Raw genomic sequence first — 25758 nt, forward strand, 5'->3', positions numbered from 1 at the left:
ACTCACCCTCACTCACCCTCACTCACCCTCACTCACCCTCACTCACCCTCACTCACCCTCACTCACCCTCACTCACCCTCACTCACCCTCACACCCCCTCAGTGCTACACACATTGTGTTACAATAGGTGTCACATTTGCAAAAGATAAAACTATTGGCATTGTAAATAACATAGCTATTAATTTCGCTATTTTCAAAACCAGCACATAAATAAAAAATGTGTCCTTTACAATACCAATAGCTCAAACTTTCCTAATGCGAGACCTATTGCATTGCTGTGGTTCTCTCCCCTGCTGCACTCTCCTGCTCTCTAGAGATGTGGCCTAACGACCAGAGCTGCCATCTAAGTCACGTAAATACAAAACATGTTGCATTACAAATGCTATAGGTGTCACATTCGCGAAAATGATAACTATTGGCGTTATAAATGACAAAGCTATCAATTTAGCTATTTTAAAAACCAACAAATAAATAAAATGTCATTTACAAGAACAATAGCTCCAACTTTTCTAATGCGAGACCTATTGCATTTCCAATGCTTGTTATACTTGCGATATGTCTCTCGCCAGCTTTGTTGATAGTAGTTCAGGAAATAATGAATGATGAAATGAGGTTAGTTTAATGTTTCGGGAGTGGGCCCCGAAGTTGAAGTGCAGTTGCATTGACAGTTGTAATGGGCAGTGTGATGAGTGTTGTGGATGTTCATCTGGTTCACTTAGTTGATCTGGTTCTCTAATGCATCTCTGACTAGCGTGGAAGCAGACATTTTAAGGGTTAATTATTGCATGCTCACTGAATTCAAATGGATAATTGGCATTTCTTTGGGTTGAAATATGGTATTTTGGTCGTTCTTAAACTTGTTTTATGTTCATGACCAAACCATGGTTTAGAGATGGCCAACTATAGATGATCACTGTTAAACCTTGGGCCAAGGGATTTAAGTTGTATTCTTGTAACTGTAAACAAACTTCTAGTTATGGGTTCCATCTAGTGATTGGTGGATGCCCCTCTTATTCTGAAAGATAATGGAAGTACACGAAGTGTTCTAGTAAGCTACATGTGCTAGTTAGTTTTCTACCTCCTTATACAAAAAGATGATGCATTTGAGGGCTTTCATTTTCACTAAGGTAACCCTAACTGTGACTCCACCTTACTCCCAGCTTTTGGGCCCTCAAAATAAAGCCCTCCCAGCCTTTGTATTTTAGACTACAATATTCTTTAGTCCCTTCATGCCAGCAGCTGCAGAGAGTAATCAAGTACATATAATGCTTTTTCTGTCTGCCTCTTGCCCATTTAGTGTTAGCGTCCCCACCCTCTTCATCTATTTGCAGTTTTGGCAAGCTTTTAGCATTGAGATTTTCTCTATTTTTTTCTCTTATCATTGGGACTGCTACACATAATATACTTGGATCTTAGAGTGTTAGTTGCAGTCTCTTATTTTTTATTTGTTTTTGTCCTTTCAGCCTGAAGATCCTGCATATCCTGTATCACTTGTAATAGGAAAACTAGTTCATTTTGAACCCTCACAAAGGCAGCTAAATAGTGGTGTGGTGCCGTGGTCCCCACCACAGGAGAACTGGAACCCCTGGACAAGCAGCAATATTGATGAAGGTCCATTGGCATACGTAAGTGTTGGCTCTGCCCAAAACTCTACTTCAGGGCTACTATATGGTATTCTGTTAAATGCAGAAACTACATGGCATGGCACTGAATGGTTGTCAAATTTGTGCATTTCTATAGTTTCAGCATCCGGGATAATGTTTACAAGATGTAGGTGTTTGTTTCTTGCTCCAGATGCAGAGCCAATAACTATAAGAGACTTGACCCAAGGTAATTGACCAAAGTTAATACCATCACTTTGTGTTGTTTCTTTCAGGCAACTCAAGAGCAGATTAGTGCTGATCTGAAGAATGACCTGATGTTTCAGCTGGAGAAAGATCAGAGCTTGCAACAGGTATATAAGATTTATGAGCCTTTGGCGTGAATGAGGGGTATGTATGTGTTTGTGTGCACTTGCCTCTTTTCTTGAAGGTGGAGGTGCCTGAAGTAGAAGCAGATAATATAACGCAGGAGGGAGTTGGTGACACTTTCAAATAATGTAAAAGGTTACACTTCTTGTGCAATGACCATTGCGAAATGTTTGTCGAATGGAAAAGTGTTTTAACATTCAAAGGCAGAACTGGGCTTGCTTCTGGGTTAAGTAATCTTTTCCAACTCTGGCCCTGATGTAAGCAAACCCTCGGCCAGCCTTAGCTGCTTTAGCAAGCCCTTATTTAATAATAAAGTCCTTCTGTTTGTGGGTACAGCATGTGCTGGTATATACAATTTTAATGAGCTCCTCTAAAAAGTGGCATTTCTGTGCTTTCACACGTAAAATCCAGGCTTGCTTCTTGGAGAGAACGTGGAGTATATTGGATGTCCTCTGGCAATGCAGAGTTACTGCTGACTAACTCTTATGAAAAAATAATTACAGAGATAAAGAATATTTTATGGCTGAAGAACTAGCTCTGTGAATGTTTGATAAAATCTGCTATCTGAAATGGGACCCCACCAATGGTTGGTTTGGTTCCGGGGTCCCCTGACTCGCCCCAGCAGAGTACAGCATCTGTATTTCTCTTTAAATGCAGGGTGGATTTAATTTCTCCCAAAACATTTTCAAGATCATGTAAGTTCTGACTGGTTCGAAATTGTTGTTGGGTATTTCTTACTCCTCATCTTTAAATGCTACAGTTCCAACTTTGGTCTTTGGCTGAAGTGATTGCTGTGAGAAACAGTAAGCACAAAGGATCTGGCTCAATGTATGTCTTTTGAGAGCACATATTGAAGATTACCTTACCTGGCTTTTTAGGTCGAGCTAAAACAGTGCTTGCACTGTTTGTTGCTCAACATTTGTAAAGGGGATCTCAAAAGTGCTACCCAGCCTTTGCTTGCTGGCTACAAGCATGAGTGCACGTGTGCGTGCACGCGTGGCCATCTGCTTTGCTTTTCCTGCCTTTCGTCGCCTCTCACAACTGCCCCTTCCCCACCACAGAGCGTTTCACGACTGTCACTTTCACACGGCCGTGTCTCTTTCACGGCCGCGCGGCATGTTCCCTTTCTCTGCTCGTAGCCCCTCTCTCTAGGGATTCCGATAGGCTTTGCAGCCCCCTTCTCATCCCTATGCTAATCTTTTCAGCCCCCTTCTGCACCCTGCTCTCTCCCCGCCACTGCTTACGTGCCACGTTTTCCGCCACTGTGCTCCTCCTGAGCGCCTAGAGCAATACCTATCTCCCGCAAAACCCCCCCTTCCTAGACAGTTTTCATGGCAGCTGCTGTGTGGACTCGCAGCTGGCATGCCAAGCCGGTGTCTACCTATTTGCACCTCTTCCGTGCCCTGTGCGTGAACCTCTGGTCCACCAGCACCATCCAGCTAACCCACACCGCAAACATTAGAACCCTCCTATCAACATCTCTCTCTCCTAGCCGTTGCTTCCTACGCAACACATGCCTTGGAGCTCCATCATGACCTCCCACAAGACCTCCTGTTCCTCACAGAAACCTATTTAACCCCACTTCTGCTCCTAATATTACCACGGCCACCCAGCTCAGATACAAAATCCTTAGGCAAGACAGAGGCATGATTAAATCTACATGTGTAAATGTACCATTGTAAATAGTATTACTGCCAGTGGAGCACAACATGATTAATCATCGATCAACATTTCCGATTTTTAATAACCCCTACTTACACGTCTGGATTTCTGTGGCGATAATAATTATTTAATCACTCGCGCTAACATTTGCTCTGCTTTGCTTTTCCTGCCTTTCGTCACCTCTCACAACTTCCCCTCCCCCACCACAGAGCGTTTCACGGCCGTCACTTTCACTTTCACACAGCTGTGTCTCTTTCACGGCCGCGCGGCATGTTTGTTATGGTAAATGCCACTTCTCCTAAAAGTAGCCACACTTCTTTTGAAGCTACGCTCTTGGATTAGAGGTCCCTTGTGACCCTCCTCCCCTTGCCCTGCTGAACGCCCTCACACTCCAGCAGCGGCTCCGATCCTGACCGGTTCCGTGAAGGCGGCAGAGCTTGAACCCGCACGACCCTAGAGTCATGCAAACCCGCAGCCCTTGTGGGCAGCCATCCGTCTGCAGCACCCTCCATGGCCATGATATGCACACATCCGCGCGCGCACACTCTGAGACAACAGACACACATACAATAAAAATCATTCAAATGCCTTTGCTTTCTCTGACAAATATTCATTAAAAACTTTTCATCGTGCTGCCTTTTAATATAGCGCGGGCAATCAACCCGTGCAGGAAGCTTCCCAGAAGCGCACAAATACTGTGTAATTATCTTGCGGCTTCCTGCTGGCTGCTGCATATTCCAGGCACAAAGTGAGCAGACATGAACTGTACATGGTTACAGAGACACAAGTGATTTGTGTAAAGACATGAACTGTACATGTGTATAGAGTGGCTGATGATTCGAGTACATGCATGAACTGTACATGTTTACAGAGTAGCTGGGTATTCGTGTTCAGGTGTGAACTGTACATGTTTACAAAGTGGCTTGTGATTTGTGCACAGGCATGAACTGCACATGTGTACAGAGTGGCCGCTGATTTGCATAAAGGCATGAACTGTAAATGTTTACAGTGAGTCGTATGTTTTCCATGTACACTGGTTACTTTACTGTGAGATGTGTGCTCTTGGGGGGCGTGTGTGACCCATGGTTGCATGTGACGTAGCTCCCGTGTTAGCGCCTTGCAGGCTGACGTCCTGGCACTTGCAGGGGGCTCTGGGTGAATTCAGTGTGGGTCAAGGGTGCACTGCGGCTCTCAGGGTGCGCGCTGGTGTGTCGGAGGCAGGCGGGCCTATGACGTGTACTCCTGTGACAGCTTTTCAGTACTGCTGCGCTGCACTCCGCCCCTTCATGTCTCTCCCTGACTCAGCACCGCGCGATTCGGGGCCAGTCACTTTATGCGCCAAGCTGGGGTTCTTATAGCTTGTCCCCACTCACACGTGATGCGCAAATCTGCTCTGCTTCATGCCCATGCAGACAGCTCCCCCAGAAAGTAATCCACTGCAGGGATCTTTTATAAAGCTGCATATTTCCAAATCATTCCCAGGAATGACATGAAATGATATTGTTATATAAAGCGCACTAAAACCCAAGGTACCAAAGCGCTATTGCGAGACAGACTAATCTACAGAGTCAAACCAACTAAGAAGTGAGGGAACTGTAGTCAGAGAACCAAGTTTCCAAATGCGTTTTAAGTCTGCTTCAGAATTGTGAGTGGGCTCTGCCTTTCATCCTTCTGAAGTAGATATAGCAAGCAGCATGCATTAGAGCCACACCTCCCTCATTTACTGATCCGATTGGTCCCAAACCAGGTTTCTTTCGCTTTCTAGCCACACACTTCCAAAAGGGCGCTCAGGAACCGTTAAACGTATAGTGCATCGTTGCTTTCCCGGAGTACGAAGCACTATGCACGTGCACCAGTACTATGATAACTATTGTCTTCAGTGGCACAATGCGAACAAGCATTGGCATAACAAATAGGTCTCGCTTTTGGGCCCTTCTAAGTATTTAGGTATGCACCACAATATCCTTGGTGCAACAACATTAACTGTTGTGTGACTAAAAACTTATAAGGTCCCAAAAGCGAGACCTATTGGCTATGCCAATGCTTATTTACCTTATGCTTCAATGTGGTTTACTTTGGGATTGAGGACGTTGATTGCAGAGATTCCGGAGGGCCAAACCCATGTCAGTCCTGGGAACCACTATCTTGCATGCACTCCCAGAAGCCTTCCATCTTCATCACTTGTTTACCATTCTGTGTCTTCCTATTGGGCTGCTTCTTACATGTAACAGGTTTTTTTTTCATGCAGACTAGAGCTCCAATGAGCATGTAGCTTGATTGAGTTGTAGTATATGTTGAAATCTAATAGGGTCAAGATGGCACAGTTTGTTGTGGGGGGCAAGCTTTTCTTTGGATAAAATACTCCTACCCACTCTACTCCGACTAGCCTAACCAAGGCTGTCAAACAAGGTCTTTCTTCAAGCGTTTTGTATGTTTTAGGAACTCCATTTTATTTTCCTTCCATCACACTACAGTGTGAAACAAGTAGTGGCAAAACATCTGTACTATTAATAGAAATTAAAGGTTTGTGAGTTGTAAGGGAGTAGCCAGAGGTTGTACCGTGGTTCTACCGCTTCTTGCCCTTCCTAATTTTATGAGGCCATCCCTGAAATATTCACTAACTGTCATAACCCACTCTTCTCCAGTATTAGGGGTGTCTTTCATAGATTCACATGCTTGAATAATTCCCCGTCTTAGAAGTGGGAGTCCCATGGTACATAAAATTGTAGAGATATATATATATATATATAGAAAATTTTAAAAGAACCGTAGAACAATAGAGGCCCAAAGGGAGATTCACTTTAGCAACATATCCATGTCATTATAATAGTCCACATTCCAGCCAATCAGGCTGCAGCACCCTCTAGAACCTTTTCCTCAGAAGCTCAAGCCCTTAGATTTTCTACCGCACGTCGTGTGAAGGGAGTCTCCCTGGGCTCTGCTCAGTTTCTTCTACTTCAAACCTTTCAACTTCTTCAAAAGGTCTTCTACTAAAAAATCTTTATTCAGGCCCTGTTCTTCATGTGGAAAACTACGCCTGTTTTGAGCACCGTCACAGCAAGTGCATTTATTGCATGTACTCGGAACATGAGGTGAGAAACTGCAAGTTTTGCAGGACATTTTCTTCTAAGACTCTAAAAGGATAGAGAAGCCCGTCTCCTTCTGTGGCTACAGAAGTTGAAGACTACAGATAATCCTATGTCTGATGTGGAGTGTGTCTTTCTACCATCCTAGACCTCTCAAGCGTGTATCAGAGACTCAGATGCCTTCTCCTTTCCTAAAAAGGAAGAAGTTTGTGGACGCTCCACCAGGGTTCAATTCCCCGCCTCGGCGGGTCTTGGGCTCGAAATTCCACGGACCTGATAATTCTCGCCTCGGTGCCTATTCCAATCATGGAGTCCCACTCTGCAACTCTAAGCAATAGCTTGCTTAATCTCCACAACGGCCCCCACAACGCTAAGGATGCCTGGCCCCCACCATGGGGGTGCCCAGGAGTGGACACCTCACAGGGAAAGCCAGGATGGGTTCCACAGCGGTATTCGTACAAGCGCCTTGAGACCCTTGCGAGTGAGTAGTGCGCTATACAAGTATCAATGTACATGTACAATGTAAAATCTGTCTCCCCACGGGATCTGCCAGCCTCTAAGCCTACGGGACCTGGTTCTCTGGCATCGCAGTCCCAAGCTGTGCCCTCGTCATCTAAAATGAGCGCCAGCTCGTCGACGACAAGATCCGTCGACGCTGTGCCCACGATGACGACGACATGTTCTATGCCGACGAGGACGACATCGTCCGCAACGTCGCTGACGCTCCAAGAGGTCATTGCGAAGATCTCGTTGACGGCCTTGCCAAGGAGGCACTCGTCAACGAAGGCTTCGTCGACTCGCTGCTCGTCGACGACCCCACCTTCGTCGACGACCCCACCTTCGTCGACGACCCCACCTTCGTCGACGACCCCACCTTCGTCGACGGTACCACCTTCGTCGACGGTAGCCTCGTCGACGTAGAGTTCAATGTTGACGACCGCCTTGTCGACGGCGAAGAAAACCTCGCTGACGACAGCCGCACCATCAAAAGGAAAAGCCCTGTCTCCGTCGACGGCTTCCGCTTCATCTTTGATGCCTGGTCCTGCTTTGTTGAATCCCTCTACGGCGGTTTCGACCACAAGCTCGTCGACGGGTCACTATTCCCTAGCGACTGCAACAACTTTTACCGTGGTGACGGCTTCCATTGTAAAACGTCCCGCTCTGCTGGATTTGAGCCCTCTTCAAGGCGATTCTCGTTCCCCAGCTCAATTATTTGCATCTGCAGAGGAGGAATCGTCAGATGGTTCCTATGTTGATGACACTTTTCGTCCTGCATCAAGTCCTTCCGAACTCAATATAAAATATCAGGATTCGGGCCCAGACACCGTCTCTTCCTCCGGCATCTCCCCTGGCTTCTCCCCCAGTGGACATTGGGGGTTTCCACAACCTGATGATGAGAGCCGCGAAACGTTTGCACTTGCCTATGGACGTCAAACAGCAGGACTGCTTCCTTTATGACTCCAAGGATCAACCCTTGAAGCACATACATACTATCCCAATCATTAACTTCATATGGCAAGAGGGGCTTAAACTTATGGAACGGCCTAATTCCATCCCGGCCGTGCTTCAGCGCCTTGATAAAAAATACAAGGCGCCTGCAGATTCGCCGGCATGCCTTGTGTCACAACCTAAGGCTAACTCGGTCATTACAAAAGCTGCCCAGAAGAGGTCGCGTAACCCGACAACTCTGTTGACTTCGCCACCGGATCAGGAGGGTCGCCGCCTAGATACCATTGGGAAGAAATTCACCACTATGGCTGCCACGACGGTCAGGGCGGCAAACTCCCTGGCCATCCTCGGACAATATGACCGTCAAATGTGGTCAGAGATCGCGGCTTTGGTTGACCTACTTCCAGAATCCTCCAGGGTTGAAGCCCATAAGATTGTGCAGGAGTGGGAGAAGATCTTCTCGGAAATTATTGACTGTGCCATTGACATTTTCTCTACGGGTTTCAGGCAGCTCGCAGGTACTGCGGTCTTAAGGAGGCAGGCTGGCTCAAGGCAACTGCTTTTTGGCCTGAAATCCAGGCGAGGGTGCTCTACTTGCCTTTCGATGGAGGATCCCTCTTCGGCAAGCATATGGACGACGCCTTAAAGTCCATCAAGAAGGACACGGACACTGCTCGTGCTCTGGGATCCCTCCAGTACCGGAAGCGGCCCTTTCACGGAGCACGTGGCAGAGGTACTTCCTCCAATTTTCGTGGCTCCTCCCAGTACCGTTCCTATGGTGACAGCAAACCGCGATACTCCTATCAAACTCAGCATGGGCAATCCGATTCCAGGCCTTATCGGAGGAAGAGCACCTACCGAGGAGGTGCTACCTCTAAAAAACGGACTTTCCCAGGTTCAAGTGTTCTCCTGATCTGAACATTTGGAGGTCGAATCTCCCAGCACTTCTGCAATTGGTCACAAATAACTTCAGATCGTTGGGTCTTGGCTGTCATCTTAAAGGGCCACGCTCTCGAATTTCTCAAATTTCCTCCCACCCGCCCACCCTCTGGCCCTCCCCCAGCACATTTAAAGGAACTGTTTGCGCAGGTCAAAATTATGATACAGAAAGGGGCTGTCGAAATGGTTCCTCGATTACAACAGGGCAAGGGCTTTTATTCCCGCGTTTTCCTTATCAAGAAAAAATCAGGAGAGTGGCGCCCTATCTTGGACCTCCAAGCCCTCAAGTTCATCAAATCCCAAACATTTTGGATGCTGACCTTACTGGAAATTTTACAGTTCCTAAGTCCTGGAGAGTTCCTCTCCACCATCGACCTCCAAGATGCATATTTTCATGTGCCAATACATCACCGACACAGAAAGTATCTTCGCTTCACAGTAGGATCGAAGCACTTCCAATTCAAGGTCTTACCTTTCGGCCTTTGTTCCGCGACAAGTCTTCACGAAAATCATGGCTCCGGTGGCTGCTTTTCTTCGCCTACAGGGCAATCAGTTCTACCCTTACTTGGACGACTGCCTGATAAAAGCTCAAACTTTTCATGCAGCACAACACACTCAGACTTGCCGGTCTGTCTTTCACGCCTTGGGTCTTTCCATCAACCACGAGAAATCTCATGTCCGTCCGACACAACAAATAGTCTTTCTGGGGGCATAGATAGATTCTTGTCTGGCGAAGGTGTTTGTCTCGCAGGAGCGGCAAGCTCGCATAGTCCAGATGGTGGCTCTTCTACGCTCAAAGTCCGCTTCTGTCCGGATGTTGAAATCTTTTCTGGCCATGGCATCCTCCTGCATACAACTGATCCCCAATTGCAGGCTACATATGCGAGTCCTCCAAGAGGAGTTGGACAAACAATGGCTGCAAGTCTCCGGGTCGTTCAACGACAAAGTCTGCCTGACCCCCCGCATTCAGGGTGCATTGGAATGGTGGGCTCACCTTCCAAACATTGCCATGGGCGACCTTTCCAGGACACAGACCCCACGCTTACCCTCACGGCGGACGCCTCCTTGGAGGGTTGGGGTGCACACCTCGAAGGGTTCTCAGTCAAGGCCAAATGGACTGCAGATCAATGCACATGCCACATAAATCGCCTGGAACTCTTGGCCATCTTCCTCGCCCTAAAATCTTTCCGGATGCTGGTGGAAGGGAAATCGCTGCTGGTGCGTACGGACGACAACACCACCAGTATGCAATATCTCAACAAACAAGGAGGTACGAGGTCTCTTCTGCTGTCCAGACAGGCACAACAGATCTGGGAATGGGCAATTCAACAACGTGTCCAACTGACAGCAGTTCACGTACCGGGTGTTTCCAACGCCCTTGCCGACTCTCTCAGCAGATCGGCTACGGACAACCACGAGTGGGAACTCCATCAACCGACTCTGAAGTATGTGTTTCGCTTGTGGGGCCAGCCGGAGCTGGATCTGTTTGCAACTCCACTCAACCGCAAATGCCTACACTTCGCAAGTCGGCATCCCCACAGAGGATCGAGCGGGAATGCGTTTTCGATCAACTGGTCGAGCAAATTCGTTTACGCTTTTCCGCCGATCCCTCTGATTCCAAGCCTGCTGCACAGGATGAGACTTCAGCCATATCACGTCATACTGATTGCGCCCAGGTGGCCGCGTCGCCCATGGTTCACGGATCTCCTTCTATTTTCCCAGTGCGATCCGCTTCTTCTTCGCCCTCTGCCTCATCTGCTCACCATGAGTCCGGGCCAGATTTGCCATCCGGATCCGGCGTCTCTCCAGCTTCACGCTTGGAACCTGAGCACAATGAGTTCGCACATTTGAACATTGATCCCGAGTGCAGAGAGGTGCTTGCTCATGCATGTGCTCCTTCCACAGTTAAGACCTATAAGCTGAAATGGAAACGGTTTTGTATCTGGTGCCACAAGGAGAAGGTCGACCCTCTGCTCGCTCCTGAGCAAATCCTGCCTTTTTTCCTCCTTTTGGCAAAGTCGGGACTTTCGCATTCCACTCTTAAAGTCTTCCTGGCTACGATTTCCCACTTTCACCATGATGGTTCCATGTTCACTGTACTCCTCTCGGATCATTCGTCGGTTCTTTAAGGGCCTGTTCCGGATGTTTCCGCCCATCCGGCGTCCACCACCTGTTTGGCGTTTCAATCTGGTCTTATCACAGCTCCTCCGACCTCCTTTTGAGCCCATTCACTCAGCGGAATTAAAATTCCTCACTTGGAAAGTCGCCCTCCTCCTCGCACTTACATCCTCCAGGCGAGTGAGCGACATGCAAGCTTTCACCATTCAGCCTCCTTTTCTTCAATTCTCCAGGGACGCTGCCACACTTCGTACGAATCCTACATTTATTCCTAAGGTTCCATCAGACTTCCACCTTAACAAACCTGTCATTCTCAAGACTTTTTTCCCAGACCCTCAGTGTCCTGCTGAGCGCTCCCTTCATTCTTTGGACTTGAAACGCTGCCTCAAATTCTATATTCAACGCACTGCTGCTTTTCGTAAATCAGACCAGCTCTTTGTGGCCTATGGACGAATGCGCAAGGGACATCCAGTCACTAAACAATCCATTACTAGATGGATTTCTTCTGCCATCTCCTTCTGCCATCAACGGGCTGGCAAGCCTCTTTCTGCTCCGGTGCGAGCACACTCGACGAGGACAGTTGCATCTTCTACCGCCCTATTTGCTGGAGTGCCTCTACTTCAGATCTGCAGGGCGGCAATGTGGTCCAGCAGGCACATGTTCATGAGGCACTATTGTCTGGAGACAGCTGACGCTGCAGACACTGCTGTGGGTCAAGCGGTGCTACGAAATCTCTTCAGATGAAGGTGAGCCTCTGTTGCTTCCCACCTCCTGTCATAAAAGGTTTATATCCGTGTCTTCTTGCCGGTTGGCGAGACTCCAGAGCGCATTAGGAAGCGGAACAAGTGATATATAGCCTGGCTAATTCCGAACCGGCTGAACACTGGACCCTTCTCACCAACGGACAGCGCTACAATCGGATTGTTCTCTTGGACTTTGCCCGGGAAAATTGTGTGACTCCGGAAGGAGTAGAGCGCCTGACCCCCACCCACCCGAAAAGACGGATTAGTGATCGGAGAAAGCTGGTCGGAGCAGAGGTAGCTCTGACTCGAGTAACCAACCGGCTGAATAAAGAACCGGAGTGATCTACACGCCTGACAAAGTAAGCATCCGAGAATCCACGTAGTGGGAGAGAAGTACGGTGCCCAGGGGAATTTTCAACACCGGATTTTTTTCGGAATAGTTGTTAAGCACCTGGATAATTGTTATATAGACTGCAGAGAAATGTCGGGTGACAATGTTCGGGACCGGGAAACTTTGGCGGCTACATTGTTTTCCGACGACGCCCCCCTCCCGCCTGATATTCGCGGGAGGCCCAACAATGACTTTAGTGGTAGCGGCACATCCGCTATTAAGGAATTGTTTACAACACTGGAGAAAATATCTCGCCAGGAGCAAGCAAAATGGTGGCAATCAAAATCATTACAACGATACATAGATATACCTCGGTGGCTTAGAATCCTCACAGCACCCACATACAAGGACCCCAACCCTGAACTCCTGAAGGAGTGGGCGGAGAGTAACCTTGAGGCATCACGCCGACAAGTGCAAATATTGATAAAATATGCTGACATAGACAGGGCCAGGTTACTTACAGAAATAGCAACTATCCATGAAGAACTGGAGGCCCTAGGGGAGAAAGAAGAAAGAACCAAACTAACCAAAGTTATGAATGACCGCCTTAAAAAGGAGGAAGCCAAAATCGTTGATAGAAAGTCATATAAGTTCCAAAGGGACCGCAACGATTACGAATTGGGACAAATTTTCACGTTTTCATGTAAATATGATGCTCTCCGTAAAGGCTTATCAAAACCTCCACCTAAAGCCAAAAATGTTCGTCAGCAACAAGGGAAAAACACGCAAAGTGACTCCTCTAATATTACTCTAAGCTCTGACCCAGAAACAAAATCGGATTCTGACTGCCGCAGACAGGAACAGGCGGAGGGAGCTCCGAAACCATCCCCTGGCCAAGAAATTACTTTTTTATGTCAGGAAAGACTGAAAACGTTAAGGTCCCACACACAAAAAGAACAAGGAAACAGCGGGCCAACTACCGGCGACGCCAGAGGTGGGGGGCGGCAAAGAGGAGGATACCAAAAGAGGAAAAGAGGTGGAAGGGGACAGGGATCTGTCACCCAACAGGACTAGTGAATGCCACAAGTCGAACAATTGTTAATTTAACATCTCTGAAATTAACACTAAAAGAAGAGGAAATCCTCAAATTGGGACTCACTTATGCGGCACCTTGTAATTTTAATTATCCTGCAACAAGATGCGACATTTACAAAGCAGTTAGGAAATTGAAACTTCGCAAATTCGACACTATGAAGGAAAAATCTGAAGAGACACAACATACTGCACCCACAACTAGTAATGCCAATACTAATACTAATGCATCACAAGGTACACGTATTATCACAGAACTGTGGGAAACTGATGGAGAAGGTTATGAGGATACATACAGCACAAACATAAAAACTAATGAGATTGATCAATGGGGGGACAGAATCTCTTCGAAGACTCAATTCAGACCACCCTCAACCTTTTATCCCATCCTACCACGTGATAACCTTGACATATTTCATGAAAATGTGGTTGCAGATTTAAAAGAACTTCAAATGTGCATTGGCAAAAATAAAAGACATTTCGATAGCCAATCCCAGCAATATACAGCACTCACCAACAGGTTGAAAAAGGAAAAGGATCTAGTGGTGAGGAACAGTGATAAAGGTGGGAATGTAGTCCTGATGACCAAAACTGACTATGATAAGGAAGCATATATTCAGTTGAACGACCGAACTTGCTATGAACGCATACATACTCGAGTACTGATGACTATTAAAGGAGAGTATCATCGTAAACTGTCTAAGTGGAGATCATCCAAACTAATCACCGAGGCTGAATTCAAATACCTCAAAAATGATAATCCCATTACACCAATATTGTACTTTATTCCTAAAATTCATAAAGACCCCCTGCACCCACCGGGAAGACCTATCATCTCTGCCAGAGGCAGTCTCCTGGAACACACTTCTGTTTATATATACTATTTTTTACAGGGGTATGTGCAACAACTTGGGTCATATGTTCAAGACACAGGGGACTTTTTATTGAAAATTAAGGATGTGGAATGGGTTACTGGTGATTGGCTTATTGCACTTGATGTATCTTCTCTATACACAAGTATAGCTCACAGTGATGGTTTAAATGCAGTTCAACGTTATTTGTCTAGAAGGGGCCCTGAGTGCAATGATCACAAAGCAATGCTTCTAGAAATGTTACAATTTTGTTTGGTCAATAATGTCTTCCTTTTTAACCAACAATAGGGAGTAGCAATGGGGGCCAGCTTCTCTCCAAGCTTCGCATGTTTGCACATGGGGGCTTGGGAGGAGCTGGTCCTTGGCTTGGAATACCAACACAATATTCGTAATAATTTGGTGGCATGGTTTTGTTTTATCGACGATTTGTTGGTAATTTGGAGGGGCAGTCAAGATGAAGCATTGAAATTCATTCATGACATTAATGACAACAATCTAAATTTAAAGTTTACAGCCACCCTTAGTCAGGAAAAGATAACATTCCTTGACACTGAACTGTATATTAATAATGGACATCTTGAATCCAGAATTTTCCGTAAAGCAGCTGCTGGCAACAGCATTCTTCATGCTGCAAGTGCACATCCGGCACATTTGGTTTCCAGCATCCCCTATGGGGAAATGCTAAGAGTACGACAAGTCTGTAGCAATTCTGTTGACTTAGAGAGGGCTCAGGGGGAAAGCAAGTTGCGCTTTCTTGAGCGAGGATATTCGAGCCAATTAATAGAAAGGGCCAAACAAAAGTCTATGGCAATATCTAGGGAAGAACTTCTGGTGAAGAAATCTGACCGACAGCCAATATCTACTAGTGATACACAAAACGCAGGGAAAGATGGAGCTAGCTGTTTCCGAATAATAACAGTATACAACAAACAGCACCGGCAAGTACGTAAGATCATCGACAGACACTGGCCGTTGGTGATTAAGGACAATATTATTGGGAAAAATGTTCCCAATAGAGTATCCCTCACCTTCAGCAAAGCCCCCTCTCTACGTGATCACATAGTAGTGACAAATCCTGAACCTTATGTAAAAACTTCATGGTGGCAGGAAAACAAAGGTTTTTACAGATGCAAAGCCTGCCTCCATGGAGAAAATACCAAAACTTACAAAGATGGTTTCTCAGATATTCCACATCAGATCACACAGGTCTTCACCTGCAAAACGGAATTTGCAATCTACGTTTTACAGTGCCCCTGTCAGCTCAGATATGTATATGCAATTTCAATGGTTTTGTATGAGTGAAATGTCCAGCAAACTATAACACCCCTAAAACTTTTTTTCAGTGAATTTCAAAGGTTTTTTAAATGCTAATTCCTAACTATATAAGGCCTGAAACCTATGGTTTTTTAAGTGAATTTGCAAAGTTTTTTAAAGGCTAATTCCTAACTATATAAGGCCTGAAACCTATGGTTTTTTAAGTGAATTTGCAAGGTTTTTTAAAGGCTAATTCCTAACTATATAAGGCCTGAAACCTATGGTTTTTACAGTAAATTTGCAAGGTTTTTTAAATGCTATTTCCTAACTATATCCGGCGTGAAACCTATATTTTTTTTTCAAAAAACTTCAAAGGTTTTGTAAATGCAATTTCTATTATCGAATAACGTTTTTATATGTTAATATCCTTCTGGTACCACCTGAGCAGCCATCTCATTTCTCAGTAGAACTGAGGCACAAGAGAGCACAAAACAAGAGTGGAAAACGCAAAAAGGGGGCAGGGCTGACCCCCTAGCCCTTCTCAGGTTGTCCCAGAAGGACCCCCAAGGGCAAAACATTTTTTTTAAATGAAATCACGGGGTACGCACACGGTACGCGTACGTACGTGGACCTGTACGCGTACCTTGCACGCACCCCGTGATTTTTTTATTTTTTATGTTTTGTTTTTTGCCCTTGGGGGACCCACTGAGAGTGGCTAGGGGGTTGGGGGGTCTCTACCCTGCCCCCTTTTCGTGTTTTCCACTCTTGTTTTGGGCTCTCTTGTGCCTCAGTTCTCCTGAAAAACAAGATGGTGGCCAACTCTTCCTGGTTTAGACAGTTTGGAATGTTGGCAGTCGACTGCCAGCCAATCAGGATCGCGCACGTAAGGGTACGCGCACGGTGCGCGTACGGTACGCGTACCCGTAAGCTCATATAGATGTGTTTTTGGACGTAATTTTCATAAAAACCACTGGAGCAATTTTCACCAAACATAGCAAAGGCACATCTGCGTACCAGTCCCTACAATTTTGCCATGTTTGGCGTAATTCCGTACAGCGGTTCGGGCTGTAGACTTGTCAGACCGTCCTATGGAAATTAACATGGGGGAAACACGTTTTGGGACCCCCCTTTTTTCTCAGCCCCCACTTCACGAACCCCCCGAAACTTTCAGGGAAGGAGCGGAGCGCAGCGAGACCATTTTAAGGAAAATTACAGGCAGATCCCTCAATCGGTGCCAAAGTTATTCCCAATAAAATGTTTGGAATTTCCTATGGTAGCCAATCCTAACTATATATACCTACTGGCTATCGCCAGTAGGTTATATATATAGATATAGATATAGATAGATAGATAGATAGATAGATAGATAGATAGATATACTATTTAATGTACCGTGGGACTCGCACTTCGACAACGGGGAATTATTCAAGCATGTGAATCTATGAAAGACACCAGTACTGGAGAACCACAGTTTACAGGTAAGTAACTTTTGTTCTTTTCTGCCCTTGGTCAGAAAAGAGTGGGTGTTTAAGTCTTACTGTCCCTCTCCATGCAGTTCTTGCTTGTGGTGGGGGTGTTGCTGATAGGAGAGAAACCCTCTGTTCTAGAGAGACTGTACTTGCTGGATATTGTTGCTTTTTTATTTGTTGCGCATTATTCCAACTTTGATTATGTCTGATTTTTAACATTTGTGTAGCGCGAACAACCATTTCCAAGGCATTGTAGCTCATTCTTTACCCTGGTGCCCTTTGTTGCAGTAGACGACTAATTAGTAGTCTGATGTTTGTTGATATTTGTGTGATATTGGTAGAGAATATAGTCCATGTATGCTGTTTTAGAATAATCTGCATTCAATCTTAATAGACAATTGTACATTTGTGTGTGTCTGCATTAAGTAGTCTGTTATCCATTGCTTGGCTTGAGTAGAGTGTTTATCATGGCATCATATTTACTTGGAATTATAATGCAGAGTTGTGTGCATGAGTAGACGGAATTCTTATGGTACATTTATTGGCGTGTTTTTAGGTATACATTACTGTGATGTAGGACTGTGCTGTTGGTTTATCAGGTCTTTGCCAACCATATGGCAGTGGTGCAAGGTGTAATCTTTATAACGTGGTGTCTGAATATGCCCATTTGAAAAAGTATCTTAAACGATGGTAATTTAAGATATTTTATTTAAAGAATGGAATTAAAATGTTATCATGGGATATTGTTTGCTGCACGTCAGACGACTGTTTATAGATTTCTGATTGCGAGCATTTGTCATCGTGGGCTACAGTGAAATGTGCATCATTCAATTGACTTATGCCTGATCCTTGCCCACCTCCCTCATTTTCTCACTCATCAGAAGTCAGTGGGACCCATAACTCTCACATTGTACCTAATATCTGTGCCCCAAACCATGCGATTCTCTGTCCAGAGTCTTGTGCCCCCACCCCCCAGGATGTTCCCTACCCTTTTTTTTTCTACAGTAACCTATTACAGCGGTTCTTAATTTATTGCTTTCTGTGGACCCCGACTAAATCATTAATGGAATCTGGAGACCTTCAAGTAATCCTTATTGGAAGCGATTTCTAGTCCTTGGACCTCTAAACAATACACAAAAAATAGGTTGTAGGAAAGTGCCCTTTCTGCATGGTTGGCCCCTCACTCTTTTGAAATATCTGATGCAGTTTGGCTGTGTGCGCCATGGGTCCCTGCCAATCAGTTTCACAGGGACAGTGTTCTTCCCCTAACCTATACCATTGTTTCCACAATTGGAACCACTCTGACCTACCTGTAAGCTCCCTGGAAGTAGTACCTATGGTATCAAGAGCATGGTAGCCAGGGAAATAAATGCTGCAGCCTCTGAGTGTTGCAGCATGTATTATGCCACCCTCGGAGCATTGGCTCTCACCCCTGGGGAAACTCTGGTCCTGAAAAGCCTGCCACCACAGCAGTCAGCGAGCAGACTAGTAGTTGGTATGTTTTTAGGGGGCATGTATTAATAAATCTGTCACTGCAATCTGTTTGTTCGTTAATATAAGATGTTTGATCCCAAACATCTTTGGTTTTAGTGAAGCCATCCTGAAGCTGGGAAACTCGTTTGCACCAGTGTCCCGAGCTTATGCTGAAAATGACTTCCCTGGTTACTTGCACTGTCAGCAATTGAACTGACCAGCAAAGGGGCATATCTGCTCAAGTGGATATGTCCTTACATGTAATGTAATGCACCCTGCCTTAGGGCTGTAAGGCCTGCTGTAGGGATGACAGTAGGAAAGTGCCCCTTGTTGCGTTGTTGCCCCCCACATTTTTCCTGATGTTGATGCCCTTCGGACTATGTGCCCTGAGTTCCTGCCAACCAGGTACCCAGGGACTATGTTCTTTCCATAAAACTGTACTGTTGCACACCCAATTGCCAATTCTCTGGCGCATATTGTGCCACCCATAAAGGACTTGATACCTCCGGGTCTAGCCAGCGCTAAATAAACCTTTAAAAACAATTTTTAACACTGCTTATGGCATAGGTCAGCCACCCCTCTAGCTGGGTGCACTATGCTATTGGTGAGGGTACAGGTGCATGAGCCCTGTAACCCGACAGTGTCTAAGTCTGTTCTAAGACATTATAAGGGCAGTAAAGCCATAAAAAGTATATGGTCTGGAAGTTTTATTACGAACTCCACAGCACCATAATGGCTTTACTGAAAACTGGTGTGTGTTTGGTATCAAACTTATCAGCACACGAAACCCACACTGATGCCAGTGTGGGATTTCATGCAAAAAGCACTCGGAGGGCTTCTTACAGATGGCCCCTGAAAAACGACCTCACTCTAGTGTCATGGCTAACTGGCTGCTCGCCAGCTGCCACCCCCAGACATGTTTCTGGACCCCTGGGTCGAGAGCCTTCCACTCTCGAGGTCCTAAAACAAAGCTCATCCTGAGCAGAGGTTCCAAGCCTCCTCCCCCAGGATGGGCAGGGTCCACGAAGGGGAAGCTTCAAAGGCTTGCCACCTTTGTGAGCTGACCCAGCTATTTGCTGCTCCCAGCAACTGGCCCCTACCGATTCTGACCACCTGCTTTGAGTGGGAGAATCGTCAGGAAAACCAAGATGGGAGGAGAGGTGTCTCAACATTTGCCAACCCCACCCCTCAGATGGAGAGGCGAGGCGAAGCGCAACTCTGCCATCTTGTTGATGGGAGGGGGGACCCAGCCAGCCAGCCAACCAACCAGAGTGAGGTTTATGCCCCCCTCCCACTAGAGGGTTGCATAATGGGGGGTATACCCACCCCAAGGAAGAGACCCATTGGGACCAACTTGTACCTACCTGAAACGCCCCTAAATGTAGTATTTAGGGGCAACCCTGAACCTTGCCGCCCTAGACAAAAAGATACAAGGGCAGAAGAGCCATGCTTAAGCAAGATGAGGAGGACATCAACTGACTTGGCCCTAGCCCTACCGGCCTGTCCCAACCTCGAGTCGCTCCGGCAAAATCCTGATGTGTCCAGCAACCCCCAGAACCCAGAGGACCTGCCCTGCCGTCCTCAACCAGACTTTATCACCCGTGAGCAATGTTCCCTCCAAGATTTTTCCTCTGTGTGTGGCAGGGTAAGGTCTCTGTGCGCTGCAGCCAATGCTATGTGTGCCAAAAACCAGACCTAGCATGTGGGGCAACTTGAACTCTGTTCATATGGTGGGGAAATGTTGGGAGCCTGTACAAGATTGCATACCTGGGGATACATGCAGGGGGACATGTTATGCCCCCCTGTGTGCATGCACCTCCAGTTCCTGCAGGACATGAACTGTTGACACAACTACCTCAAACCAATATTTGAATGCTCGAAAAACTTCCTTTCCAATGGAGGAAGACTAGGTGGCTCTCCTTCCTCCAGAGCACCAAACAATACAATGAAATTTATTAAACGGACTCTTATGCATTTATACTACCTGTACTGAGTGAATTGTGTGTGCCTACATACCCAGCCTGTTTGTGTGTGTGTCTCACCAACAACTGCTTTTCCCACAGCAAATTGACGATGAGCAGACCCAAGGTTTCTGGTGCCAGATAAAGTGCTTTTATTGTGCCCAGCAAATCCGCCATAACGCGTTTCACTTCCAACGAAGCTTGATCACATGATGTATTGCAAACATTAAGGGCGGCTTTTAAAGTGCTAGTAACAGGAAATGGCTTCTCCCAGTGGAAAAAAGCATAAACATTAATGTGAGAAAGTGGCTCTATATATACTGGACTAGAAGGAAGTACAGTGCGTGTATAGAGTCCACCAACCCCAGAGGTTAAAGTCAGAACTGACCTTACTCTCCAAAGTGGTAGCTTGGTCGAGCAGTAAGGCAGTACCAGAGGATTGTGTAACGCATTTGATGTACACACTCAAGTCAGAAAAAGGTTTCACACACTCAAGGACTGAACTCCAGGCCAATAGTTTGTATATCCAAAGATATGGTTGTTTTATTTTTAGAACCAACAGTTGTAAAAATATACTTTTCAAGTTACGAGTACTCTCATGTAAATACTTTGCAGAGGAGCAATAAGTTTGTACACGCAATCACAGGTTAGCTAATAAGCAATACAGATTACTTTGGCAGTTCCAGGACTAGATCTTGGATTCAGTCCTGGGGTCTAAGCTGAAACCAGATTAGCAAAAACGTTTTAGTTACAGTGATGATTTTTCCTGAATATAAAGCTGTTTTAAAAGTTCACACTTCGAAACTTTTCGAGGTGATTCTCACAATGTTATTCAATGGGAGGAAATTCAGGTAAAGGACGATCGCGTTACTTTGTAACCCAGCACTAGTCTCCTAGGGCCAGCATTGTGGGCTTAGCTCAAAGCGGGTAGGTAATTGCGTTTCAGTATTTCGTACGATTTTTAAAGAATATTTGCAGTTTTCAAAAGTAGACACTTAGAAGAAATTTCATAGAAAAGCAGACAATGGGTTCCTATGGAGAAAATACAGGTTACTAGTAAACCCGCTAGGGATTACTTTTGTGGTTCAGTACTTGGCTGAAAGGTACAGTACTGGATTCTCTACTGATCACAGGTGAGTATTTTCGAATTCGGACTTTGGCTGATTTTATAGGAATATTTTCAGTTTTCAAACCTTCACACTTGGAAAATTTTCGACTCAAAAATGGGTCAATGTTATCCAATGGCAGGTACGTGAATTACCGGTTTCCAGGTGAGTACTTGGTTGGTGAAGTTAGGGTTCTGGGCCTAGACTCTGGTCCCCCAGGGTCCAGTGAGTACAGTTAGTTCAGTCCCAGCGGCGCTGGGGCAGCCGGGTGCAGAGGTAGGTAGGCCCAATGTTATCCAATGAGGAAAAGGAGGCCTTCGGTTGGTGGCTGCTGGCTAGCAGGCCACGCGGCTCTGGGAGCTGGGCTCCTGGTCACTTGCTCAGGGCAAGAGGGGAAGTAGGATAGGGCAAAGAGGTCACAACTAGCGGCACTCGGGCGGCTGGGTGCAGGGTGCTTTTGAGCCGTCGGCCGCTCAATGTTATCCAATGAGGATCTTGAAAAAGGAGCAAAGGCTGCAGGCTCTGGGACCGTGACTCTCCAGGGGCGACCAGCACTTCGAGAGGTAAGTTAGAGCACAGGTAGGTACCCCAAAGGGTGGCACAGAGGGCCGCGGGGCGCCGGGTGCAGGTGAGTCTTTGGGGGTCAGAAAAGCTTACCATCGGCTGGTTTCGGTTGGGGTGGCCCCTGGTTCTGAGTCTGCAGGCGTCGGCTGGTTCGTCGAGGAGGGTCTTTGGGCACTGGGCTTCGGGTCCCAGTCGCCGGGGGGGGGCATCCTCGTGGTCTTGGTTTGGGTTGGCCCGGCCCGTGCTCGGCTGGTGCAGATGGGGCTGGTCCGGAGCTTTCTGGTGGGCACCAGGTGGGTTGTTGCAGCAGAGCCTCTGCTGATGGGAGTCCCAATGGTGTTTGGTACCAAACTTGTCAGTCTTCAGTGTAGCCATTATGGTGCTGTGGAGTTCGTAATGACAACCTCCCAGCACCAGATACTCTTAATGGCATCACTGCACTTACAGTGCCCAGGAATGGCCCTGGGTACTGTAGGGGCACAGGGCTCATGCACCTGTGCCCACACCTCTGGCATAGGGCACCCAGCTAGAGGAGTGACTGAAGTATGCCAGGGTAGTGGGTTCTGTGGGCATGGCACACAGGGATGTGTGCCATGTCGACTTTGTTTAGTTCTGTGCTTAGATACTCAGCCTGCAAAGGCAGTGTGTGGGTGTCAGGGTACAGGGCCCCTGAGGGTGGCACAATAAGTGCTGCAGTCCTCGGGGATCTTCCCTGGTCACCATGCCCTGGGTATCTAGGGTACCATTTACATGCGGCTGATAGGTGACCAGAGATGTCAATTGGGTTTTAGTTTCAACACAGTTTTAGGGAAGGAACACAGGCCCTGGGTACCTGGTTGGCAGGAACCCAGGGGACACTCAAAGTACATCAGCAGTTCAGAAACAAGTGGGGGCATACCAAGGCAAGAAAGATGGCACTTTCTCACACCCCTTCCTTTCACAACAACAGAGTTAATCACTGTTGGATTCTCATTTTGTGTGGAGGAGGTCTTTGTTCCCTTGGCTGGGTAGCAGGGTAAACTACTTGCCCCAGTTCAATGGGGGTACAAAGGCTAGGAATCTGATTAGGAGCAGAGTATCAGAAATATAACAATTCATGTAGCGCCATAAGATGTGGAAGTATTGTGTTGGAACCCTGTACATTCAAACTCACCGTATGAGTTTTACCCATTTGAAATCTTTCAGGACTGTGGAGGCCTATTTGGAGTGAAACTGCACTGCAGGTTTGCCTAGATGTATAATACAATGAAAACCACAGTTTTTCCAGTAAGCCTTACTGACCACTCTAAGAATGCCCACTAATAATACAAGGCCTACTCCAGGTCTGCACCTATTCATGCAGAGTCTCTTCTGCGCCAGAATAGCTATTAAATTTAAGGCTCTGTCCTTAGCCTACAAAGCCATAAACAATAAAGGGCCGATCTTTCTTCAAAATCTGCTTTCTTGGTACGAACCCACTAGGAACCTCCGTTCCTCAGGCTCAAAACTTCTCCAGGTACCAAAAATCCGCACTGTGCAATGGGGTGGGCGCAGTTTTCATTTTTACACCTCCAAACTTTGGAACTCTCTTCCTCTCGAGCTCAGAACCCGCCACCCCGCCCCCTCTCTCATCTGCTTTCGGAAGGGCTTGAAGACCTGGCTATTCCAGAACTAGCCAATAGTGCAGACCCCCTACCTGTCCATAGCGCCAAGACACCTACGGGTATACGTGCGCTCTATAAATAAAAATAACATAACAGAACATGTGCTGTTACTGGGCTGTGCAGGACTGTAGTTTCATACGTGCAGCCCCCACACGTGTGTTTACATGTGTTCACATTTAACCAGCCTGGTGCCTCTTAGATTAACCGAGGCAGATACTGGCAGTAAACACTCTCACTCACCATGAATTTACCATGTGTCGGACTCCATTAGTGAGACTCACCCACAGTAAAGGTTAAATAACCGAGTAGTTAATTGCAATAAAAAAAATCTGGGTTAACTAAATGGCCAGAACACATGAAATGCAAACAATTTAACTGTGTAATAGTTAAAGAAGCAGGCGACTGGATCTGTTTGGCAACTGGTAAACCCCTGCAAATAACGTTGCTGTGCAGTTAGACACAGTTAGCAGGATTTTGTTTGTGAAAAGAGAAAAAATTGCATTAATAAATAAACTGATGATACATAAACCCCTTGTGGGTCTTCTAGGGCAAAAATCAAAGCAGTGTTCTATAGGTAGTTAAACAGTGTAATATTCCTATCCAAAGCAGTGCTAGGTGGGCTTGCTCTCACTCATAAATAATGATCAGACATCCGTCCGTAGATCAGAATTCCTTTATACCAAGCAGTATTTGCCCATGCCAATTCTCCTTGAATTTTGGTAGAGTTCAACCTATGAACATTAATGAGACTATGGTCCCACTGGAATGGAAGAGTGTCAATGATGTGCTCTGAAAAAAAATACTTTTCCGACATAGATTATAAGCCAAACTCTGCTGCAGGAAGACAGCATAAAACGTTCCTAGACAGCTATTCAGTGAAAGGTACTTAGGCCAGCAGTAGCAGTTTAAGCAGCAAATAAGGTAAGATTACAAAGACATGGTTTAAGGCACTCAGGCTTTTTATTTTCTGCTACTTTCCCAAGCTATCTTCTCTTATGTTCATGAGAGGAACCACAACAGAGTTCACTCTATCTAAATTAGTCCTTTGCAACCGCTTGATCCGAAATGTAGAATACTGCGTTTCCTGCATGCTTGCAAAAAATCTCCCATCTGTAGTGACAATTCAGTTTTCTACACATTGCAGGGATGATACAGTTAAACACAAATTACTGCTTTTATTGAGGACCTAGCTACACAGGAAGGCATTAGCAGGTAAGGAATGCACCAGTGGTAAGCCTAGCAATTACCAGCACTTCTCTATTAACAAATGAAATACAGCAAGTCTACAAGCACGACGTGTGCTTTGAGAATCAACTGAAAGTTCACGTTGTGCTTGTAGACTTGCTTCCTTTCATTTGTTAATAGGGCACAGCTGCAGGGCTGTTGTATGCCTTTGTTAAAGTTATGATAATTGCAGTGCATGACTAGTGCTGACTGTTTTTGCTCCGCTTGCATTTTAAAAGCGGTGTGCGACAATCCTGTGCACGCTTTACATTTTACAATGCGTGCTCCAGGAGACATTGTTGCGCGCGCACCTTAGAAGGAACAGTGCCAGTGAGCACCGGATTTGCTCACCAAACAGACTCTGGCCGAGGCTGCACCAGACGCCCACGGCCTGAGTTGGAGTGGCCCAACACTGCTATGTTATATATAGATTTATAACGCGCTCCGTTAGTCAAGACTGTCCTGGCGCGGGGAAGAAACTGAATCAGAGTAATTAGGGAATCAGCTATTCATGATCTATAAAAAGGTGAGTTTTTAGCAGTTTTTTAAAATTGATCAGGTTGGGAGCATGTCTAAGAGCATCAGGCAGGGCGTTCCACATCTGAGCTCCCGTTACCGTCCGAGATTGTCCCCCCAGACGAACTCTTTTGAATCTGGGGACGACCGCCTGCTTTCTAGAGGTAGATCGCAGCTGTCGGGTCGGAAGGTAGAAGGTTAATCTTTTGGCAAGGTAGGGAAGGCATGGTCCATGCAGGGCTTTATAGACGAGGAATAGAGTTTTAAAGCGAACTCTTTGGGCCAC

The 25758-nt window shown here is 46.3% G+C and overlaps 1 protein-coding gene across 3 annotated transcripts in view; it reads left to right on the forward strand.

Moving 5' to 3' along the window:
- Nucleotides 1–25758, forward strand: part of DHX9 (DExH-box helicase 9) — a 208302-nt gene that overhangs the window by 80160 nt on the left and 102384 nt on the right. For all 3 annotated transcript variants that reach the window (XM_086955648.1, XM_086955651.1, XM_086955658.1), the window contains exons 10-11: nucleotides 1464–1625; nucleotides 1877–1954. In XM_086955648.1, coding sequence (XP_086811774.1) covers nucleotides 1464–1625; nucleotides 1877–1954 — 240 coding nt within the window. The remainder of the gene's footprint in view (nucleotides 1–1463; nucleotides 1626–1876; nucleotides 1955–25758) is intronic.

This window comes from Lissotriton vulgaris, chromosome 1_1, assembly GCF_964263255.1.
Source record: "Lissotriton vulgaris chromosome 1_1, aLisVul1.2, whole genome shotgun sequence".
Lineage (NCBI taxonomy): Eukaryota > Metazoa > Chordata > Amphibia > Caudata > Salamandridae > Lissotriton > Lissotriton vulgaris.